At 46.0% G+C, this 9319-nt stretch overlaps 1 protein-coding gene across 1 annotated transcript in view; it reads left to right on the forward strand.

Annotated features, from left to right (window-relative positions):
* The first annotated feature begins 7454 nt into the window (after positions 1–7454).
* nav3 (neuron navigator 3) overlaps positions 7455–9319 on the forward strand; it is a 36469-nt gene continuing 34604 nt past the window's right edge. The window contains exon 1 of the mRNA XM_072674065.1: positions 7455–7715. Within this exon, the coding sequence (XP_072530166.1) occupies positions 7455–7715 (261 nt within the window). The remainder of the gene's footprint in view (positions 7716–9319) is intronic.

Below are 9319 nucleotides of genomic sequence, written 5' to 3' on the forward strand. Positions count from 1 at the left end.
TGTTTCAAGTGGCTGCTGGGGGTGTTGCTGTGTCACTTGAAGTTGTTACCAGCTGCTAAGTGGGCACTGTGGTGTTTTAGGTGGTTGCTACGGTGTTGCTGGGAATTGCAAGGTGGTTGCCATGGTATCCAGACGGGGGGGTATGCTTAGATGGTTGCTGTGGGATCATTATAGTGTTTCCGGTGCTTGCCAGGCTTTACAGGGTTTGCTTTGGTGGTTGCTATGGTATCTGAAGTGGTTTCTGGGGTACTACTAAGTGGCTGAAGAGCGGTACTATTGTAATGGACGTGTTGTGGGTTCGAGAGCTGTGCTGATTGATGTGTGTGTTCTGGGTTTGGCTGTTTGTGGGATTAGATCACTGTGTCTGAGTGACAGCTGAGTGACAGTGTGTGTGTGTGTGTGTGTGTGTGTGTGTGTGTGTGCTCTCTTCCTCTTCCTCTGTAAGATCTGAATTATAATAAGGGCACCCAAGGGAGCCAATGAAGGACCTTCATGGACAAAAGCTCTGCATAATTAATGAAAGGTTATCAATATTCATGCAGCGCTGATTCAGAGAGGATAAGCCCTAACACAGCTCAGATTTACCAGCTGGAGCATCTGTGACCTTACTGTGTTCCACAGGTGTCGATAACACACTCACTGGGCCACTTTATTGGAAACACCCACCTTGTGCTTCCACTCACTGGCCACTTTATTAGAAACACTGACCCTGTGCTTCCGCTCACTGGCCACTTTATTGGAAACACCCACCTTGTGCTTCCACTCACTGGCCACTTTATTAGAAACACCAGCCTTGTGCTTCCACTCACTGGCCACTTTATTAGAAACACTGACCCTGTGCTTCCGCTCACTGGCCACTTTATTGGAAACACCCACCTTGTGCTTCCACTCACTGGCCGCTTTATTAGGAACACCTACCTTGTGCTTCCACTCACTGGCCACTTTATTGGAAACACCCACCTTGTGGTTCCACTCACTGGCCACTTTATTGGAAACACCCCACCTTGTGCTTCCACTCACTGGCCACTTTATTAGAAACACCTACCTTGTGCTTCGTCACTGGCCACTTTATTAGAAACACTCACCTTGTGCTTCATCACTGGCCACTTTATTAGAAACACCCACCTTGTGCTTCCACTCACTGGCCACTTTATTAGAAACACCTACCTTGTGCTTCATCACTGGCCACTTTATTAGGAACACCTACACTCTGCTTCCTAAGTGGCCACTTTATTGGAAACCCATACCTTGTGCTTTCTAACTGGCCACTTTATTGGAAACCCATACCTTGTGCTTTCTAACTGGCCACTTTATTGGAAACCCATACCTTGTGCTTTCTAACTGGCCACTTTATTGGAAACCCATACCTTGTGCTTCCACTCACTGGCCAATTATTAGAAACACCACCTTGTGCTTGAAGCCCCAGTGTTTACTGATAGGCTGCTGAGAGCTGAGGCGTGTGTGTAGGCGTGCTGGACTGAAGGGTGGAGAGTTGAGTGGGAGAGCTCAGAGGAGGAAGTGTCGGTGTGACCTTCTCCTGAACCCCCCGAAAAATCAATACTCATAAATCCAGCTCGGCCCGTCTTCCCCGGACTTCATTCCCGGCGCGTTCCGGCGCTTTAATTACGCTGGAAATCCTCCTGTCCGACATTCCCTCCTTCCCTCCTCTTTCTTTCCGCTTTTAGTCCTGCAGCTCTTTATTCGGAGCGCTCGCAGCGTCCTGCGGGCTGGCGGGCCTCGAGCTGGCGGGCTCGAGCTGGCGGGCCTCAAGCTGGCGGGCCGCGGGCCGGCGGGACTGTAAGCCGAGTGTGAGGGAGGTGTTCTGACAGGCTCTGCTGTGAGCTTCATTAGCTGTGCTGATTTTATCTGAGCTGCATGTTCCTCTGCAAACGCTGAGCCTTAATTAGCTCGTCACTTCCAAAGGAAATCTATAATAAGCACTTGTTGCTCCGAGTCGAGGATTACACAGTCATCACACACACACACACACACACACACACTCTTTAGCACTGAGGACGTCACCAGTGCTGAGGGGCTTCATCACCCACGAGACTGTGACCCGACTGTGACCAGTGAGTGGAAGCGCAAGGGCTGGTGTTTCTAATAAAGGTGGCCAGTGAGTGGAAGCGCAAGGCTGGTGTTTCTAATAAAGTGGCCAGTGAGTGGAAGCGCAGGCTGGTGTTTCTAATAAAGTGGCCAGTGAGTGAAAGCACAAGGCTGGTGTTTCTAATAAAGTGGCCAGTGAGTAAAAGCACAAGGTGGGTGTTTCTAATAAAGTGGCCAGTGAGTGAAAGCACAGGGTCAGTGTTTTCTAATAAAGTGGCCAGTGAGTGGAAGCACAAGGCTGGTGTTTCTAATAAAGTGGCCAGTGAGTAAAAGCACAAGGTGGGTGTTTCTAATAAAGTGGCCATTGAGTGAAAGCACAAGGCTGGTGTTTCTAATAAAGTGGCCAGTGAGTGAAAGCACAAGGCCTGGTGTTTCTAATAAAGTGGCCAGTGAGTGAAAGCACAAGGTAGGTGTTTCTAAAATAAAGTGGCCAGTGATGAAGCACATTGTAGGTGTTTCTAATAAAGTGGCCAGTGAGTGAAAGCACAAGGTAGGTGTTTCTAATAAAGTGGCCAATGAGTGAAAGCACAAGGTAGGTGTTTCTAATAAAGTGGCCAGTAGTTAAGTCAGGTGGTTGAGAGCACTGATCTGCTGAGTATGGGCTCTTCAGGGGAGAGACTGAGAAGCTGGAGATGGAAAGGTCAGACCCACCAGGAGGCGGGATCAGACCCCATGCTGATGTGACATTTAACAGATCCGTGCGTCACCCTTCTGAGCGCTGCAGCGCAGGGTTCTCACGCAGGGTTCTCACGCAGGGTTCTCACGCTGTGTGTGAGGTGTGTGGGGTGTGGAACACTCAGATAGAGCCGCAGACGGTTTCTCAGCATTAGAGGCAGAGGCACTCAGACGGGCTGTTTTCTGGCTGGACAGACGCTGATGAACTGAGCAGCCTCTCCGTGCTCATGAAGGAGTGTCTATTGACGGAGCACCTCAGAAGATACGGTGGACTTCGTTAAGCTGCACCTGTTGCTGACACAGATGTGCATCACTGAATGAACAAGTGTCCCAATACTTATGTCCGTACAGTGTATGAACATTGAGTTTTTTAAGGGTTCCTAAGTGAAGGCGGTACCAAACAGAACCATGACAATTAAAACTGGAGGAAGCATCAGATCTTCTCCTTTCTGCAGAACTGAAGATTCACCATGAATCAACTTCATACTGACGGAAGAATGGAGTCACTGAATCATTAATCTGTAATGCCATCATAATTCAGTCTGATTCAGTTATGATTAATCATGACTAAATCTGATTCAGTTGTAATGAATCATGATTCAAGCTGATTCAGTCATGATTAATTTATGAGGTAAAGTAATCACGATTCAATCTGATTCAGTTCTGATTCAGTCATGATTCAGTCATGATTCTGTTATAATTAATCATGATTCAATCTGATTCAGTTCTGATTCAGTCATGATTCTGTTATAATTAATCATGATTCAATCTGATTCAGTTCTGATTCAGTCATGATTCTGTTATAATTAATCCTGATTCAATTTGATTAAATTATTATTCAGTTATTATTCATGTATGATTAATCATGATTCAGTCTGATTCTGTTATGATTGATTATTATGATTAGAAGTTGACTCAGTTAATCATGAAATCTGATTTCATAATGATTCAATTTGATTGAATTGTGATTCTTTAACAGTGATTCAGTGTATTCAAATTTCTTCTTGAGATTCGGTGTTGAATCTTTGGGAAATGATTCTCTGCGTAGTGAAATGTGTAATTTGACAGTTCAGTTGATCAGGTTATTGTGTCTGATTATGTTAGGTACAGTGAGTACAGACAGCCTTGCATCCAATGTTATTGAATATGATTAAATTGATTGTAATCAGTTCTAATGTTCCTCAATCAGTACAGTATAGCCCCCCGCCCCCCCCCCCCCGTCCCCCACCTGCCTGTGAATCAGACGCCTGTTTAAAGACTCACTGTATCAAAGTGACTCCTGTGATTCAGTCCTGAGGGATTCAGACGCTGTTCTGGGAAAGTGAGTCACAGTCTACCTCTCTCTTTCTTTCTTTCTGTGTGTGTGTTTGTGTGTGTGTGTGTGTGTGTGTGTGTGTGTGTGTGTGAGTCAGTGGTGTGTTTTTGACAGCAGTGCTCACTCTGTACTGTAGAGGCAGAATGACTTCAGCATTTACTGTAAAGAGACGAGCCCCCCCGTCTCTCTCTCTCCCTCCCCCCCCGTCTCTCTCTCTCCCTCTCCCCCCGTCTCTCTCCCCTCTCCCCCCGTCTCTCTCTCTCCTCTCCCCCCCTGTCTCTCTCTCCCTCCCCCCCCGTCTCTCTCTCTCCCTCTCCCCGGTCTCTCTCTCCCTCTCCCCCCCGTCTCTCTCTCCCTCTCCCCCGTCTCTCTCTCTTCCCTCTCCCCCCTGTCTCTAACTCCCTCTCCCCCCCTGTCTCCTCTCTCCAATCTTCTCTCCACTCCTCCATCTCTGTCTCTCTCTCCCTCTCCCTCTCTCTCTTGCTCTCTCTCCTTTGCTTCTCTCTGTCTCTCTCTCTTCTCTCTCTCTCTCTCTCTCTCTCCTTTGCTCTCTTGTCTCTCTCTTCTCTCTTGCTCTCTCTGTCTCTCTCTCTCTCTCTCTCTCTTGCTCTCTCTCTGTCTCTCTCTCCTCTCTCTCTCTCTCCTTTGCTCTCTCTCTCTCCTCCTCTCTCCTTGCTCTCTCTCTCTCTCTCATCCTTGCTCTCTCTCTCTCTCTCTCTCTCTCTCTCGCTCCTCTCTCTCTCCTCTGCCTCTCTCTCTCTCTCTCTCTCTTCTGTCTTCTCTCTCTCTCTCTCTTCTCCTTTGCTCTCTCTCTCTCTGTCTCTCTCTCTCTCTTGCTCTCTGCTCTCTCTTGTCTCTCTCTCTCTCTGTGTCTCTCTCTCACCTCTAATCCACATGTAGTCCTCTCTGAAGTCTTCTTCAGCCTGTAGTCCACCTGCAGTTCTGGTGTGTAGCAGGTGAGGTGTGTGCCAAGGTGTGCCTTGCCGTGTTTTTCGGTTCTGGGATGTTCTGCTGACGGAATCTGACCCGTTTTTATAGAGTAGTATTGAGATCCTCTGGATCTGTCAGGGTGGTGCAATACCAACCCATGCCGGTAGGGGGGCACTTTCACCACATGCATGTCCCGTCCATGGCAACAAAACACAACGCGTTCCCAAACCCCGGCAGCTCCAGGCTTTAACTGTACAAGAGCACAGTCCTCCAGCACAGAGCCTCATTCACTGTTTAGATTAGAGCCTGATTTACACTCGCCCTGCTCACTCCCTCAGCCCGACTGATCCCGAACAGCAGCAGCGCAGGAACAGCAGCTGATCCACCTGATTGATTTTCCAGAGAAATGACGTTATTACAGCCGTAATCAGCTCAGGTGTGTCTGAAACTGACCGGTAATGGTGAGGCTCGTCTTGCTGGACTGAGTGATGATCTTTGAACACATACGTATAGAATTACGTTTGGTTGCTAAGGCACTAACTCTATAAGATAACATTGAGTAACTAAAGTAACACTGATTCGCTGAGGGAATGTTAATCAGACAAGACAATGTTGATTGGCTAATGTTAATTGGATGTGGTAATGCTGATTGCTGAACATTGACTAAAGTGAGGCTAAGTCAGGCTAAGGCTCTGCTAATCAGGTCATTTACCATAAGGTAATGTTGATTGTGATAATGCTGATTAACTAATGTAAGGTAAGGCAATGTTGATTGACCGAGGCAATGCTGATTGACTAAGGTAATGTAAGATTATGTAATGTTACTTTACTACGGTATGGTAATGTACAGTAATGTCGATTGAGTAAGTATGGTAATGTAAGGTAATGTTGACAGAGTAAAGTAATGTCAATTGACTAAAGTAATGTAAGGTTATGTAATGTTAATTCACTAAGATATGGTAATGTAAGGTAAGGTCAGGTTGATTAAGGCAGTGCTAATTGACTAAGGTAAGGTAATGTGATGTAATGTTGATTGAGTAAGATAAGGTAATGTTAACTGAGTAGGTATATGATTGATGAATAAAAGTAGGTAATGTTGACTAAGGTAAAGTAAGGTAATGTTGATTGAATAAAGTAAAGTAAGGTAATGATTGACTAAGATAAGGTAATGCTGATTGAGTAAGGTAATGTTGATTGACTAAGGTAAGGTAAGGTAAGGTAATGTTGATTGACTAAGGTAAGGTAATGCTGATTGAGTATGGTAATGTTGATTGACTAAGGTAAGGTAAGGTAAGGTAAGGTAATGTTGATTGAATAAAGTAAGGTAAGGTAATGATTGACTAAGGTAAGGTAATGCTGATTGAGTAAGGTAATGTTGATTGACTAAGGTAAGGTAGGTAATGTTGATTGACTAAGGTAAGGTATGGTAATGTTGATTGACTAAGGTAAGGTAAGGTAAGGTATGGTAATGTTGATTGACTAAGGTAAGGTAAGGTAAGGTAATGTTGATTGACTAAGGTAAGGTAAGGTAATGTTGATTGACTAAGGTAAGGTAAGGTAAGGTAATGTTTGATTGACTAAGGTAAGGTAAGGTAAGGTAAGGTAATGTTGATTGACTAAGGTAAGGTAAGGTAGGTAATGTTGATTGAGTAAGGTAATGTTGATTGAATAAGGTAAAGTAAGGTAATGTTGATTGAGTAAGGTAATGTTGATTGACTAAGGTAAGGTAAGGTAAGGTAATGCTGATTGAGTAAGATAAGGTAATGCTGATTGAGTAAGGTAATGTTGATTGAATAAGGTAAAGTAAGGTAATGTTGATTGAGTAAGGTAATGTTGATTGACTAAGGTAAGGTAAGGTAAGGTAATGCTGATTGAGTAAGATAAGGTAATGCTGATTGAGTAAGGTAATGTTGATTGACTAAGGTAAGGTAAGGTAAGGTAATGCTGATTGAGTAAGATAAGGTAATGCTGATTGAGTAAGTAATGTTGATTGACAGGTAAGGTAAGTAATGCTGATTGAGTAAGATAAGGTAATGCTGTGACTGAGGTAGTAATTGACTAAGATCATGTTAGATGTTAAATTAACATTAATTGGCTAAAGTAACACTGATTGGCTAAGGTAATGTTCATTGGCTGTGGTAATGTTCATTGGCTAAGGTAATGTTCATTGGCTAAGTAATGTTCATTGGCTAAGGGTAATGTTCATTGGCTGTGGTAATGTTCATTGGCTATGGTAACACTGGCCTGTATAAGTAGCCCAACTGGGAACCACAAAGTTTTGTCCACAGCTTCCATGTTAGCCCCACATATGGATGCCCACCAGGGTCAGTGATGGGACCAAGAGGGGTTAAACATGCGCCCCATCTGGGCTGCACACTGCGTACGGGGCGTAGATTGGACCCATGTGAGATTAAGTTGCGCTGTAACAATGGGGCTCATTTGTGAAGCTCAGCTGGGTTCTGGGTTCTGGGTTTCCAGTGACAACACATACAGCGCCAGCCCACTCCACCGGGGTCCTGGAGGAGCGTCATTTTGCTCCACCGTGTTCCTCCACCCAGAACAGAGCGGCAGTAAAAGCCTCTCGGCTCCTGAGAAGGAAAGTCGAGATGAGCAAAGCAGAGAATTCGGAGAATCAGAGGAAAGACTGGGAACCCTTGGAATCGGGCTGCAGTGGATTCTCACAGTGCCCGTTTGGTAATGCAATACTCTACTGGCGCCTCGGCCGGAGCTGCAGGAGCCAGAATTACTGCGGCCGAACCACCGCAGACCTTTACACACCTCCGATCACAAATAACCAGCGAGCAGCAGAAACCCAGAGAGGCGCTCCTCTTTTCGGAGCGACGGGCGTGTTGCGTTTTTTATTTTTCTCTCAGATTACGGCTCCTCCACGGCTCCTCCTCGGCTGCTCCAGCGTCTGCAGTAATTCAGCGTGGCCGAAAGCTTCGGCCCTGACAGATTAAGTGCAGGATGTCAGTCGGAATGACACAGAGCGAGACCAGAGGAGCAGACAGTAGCGTCTGAACGTGTGAGGGTGTAGAACTGCATTAAAGCTTTAAGATGGATCAAATTGGAGGGTACAGAACAGGCGACACGGCCGCACGTCACTCAAACCCGCCGCCTACGAGCTCCCGAACACCATAAATCCACCCAGAGACGAGCTGAAGGCCGATGAACATCTGCTGCTATCATCTGGCCGATCTGCTGGATACGGATTTAGCTCTGCCTGTATAGTCTGTGTTCTAGATAGCAGTGTGTCGTACAGTGTCAAAAACCACAGAAGTAGTGAGGTAGGAGCTCCCATTACGTCAGATTGCGTGTGTGATTACACTAATGCCTGTTAACCACCACTAGAGGACGCCAGAGGGCACTCTGCCAGAGCACAGCGGTAAAAACAAAGGATCGGCTCTGGATCAGGCCTCAGATATGCCTCGAGTAGCTCTGATCCCAATCCTCTGGTTCGGTTCAGTGATGAATCAGTGACACTATTTGGTCAAAAGTATTGGGACACCCCTCTTGTTCACTGATTTCAGGTGTTTAGTCCCATTTCCACAGGTCTTTCTTCCATACATTAGAGCTTAGAGCTTAGAGTAAAGGGGGCCAGCTCCATATTAATACAGCCTATGGGTTTCAGAGAAGCTCCTGACGGTGGAACGTGGAGGTGTCCCAATACTTTTGTCCGTGTAGTGAATATCAGGTGCAACGCAGGTTCTTTATTATATTTCTGTCTGTAAGGAAACGCTCTGAGGGCCGTCTGGAGCTGAGTGGGAGATCTGAGTGGTCTGGTAGAGTGAAACAGTCCCGGAAACTTTTGGCAAGCGCTCCACTGGGCATATTCTTTCAGGCAGGGTCAGAGAGCCGCACTTCACGGCCGAGGTGCTCCACATCCGCACGGATGAAAATGAAAGGGTCCGTAACCCACAGTGCCTCGATAAACGCTCAGCTAACGTCACTGAGAGGGGATTACATTCCTCCTGGAGAACGGGAAAACGCTCCGCCCCCTCGCCAGAACACTCCAGCTCTGGGGCCCCGTTCTATAAATGCTATAATGATATACACTGAGGAGGAGGAGCTACAGTCTCTCATTAGTGTGAATATTAATAACGCTCTAAATGTAGGTATTGTGATATACACTGAGGAGGCGGAGCTACAGTCTCTAATTAGTGTGAATATTAATAACGCTCTAAATGTAGGTATTGTGATATACACTGAGGAGGAGGAGCTACAGTCTGTCATTAGGGTGAATATTAATAACTCTAAATGTAGGTATTGTGATATACACTGAGGAGGCGGAGA

Source organism: Salminus brasiliensis, chromosome 2, assembly GCF_030463535.1.
Source record: "Salminus brasiliensis chromosome 2, fSalBra1.hap2, whole genome shotgun sequence".
Lineage (NCBI taxonomy): Eukaryota > Metazoa > Chordata > Actinopteri > Characiformes > Bryconidae > Salminus > Salminus brasiliensis.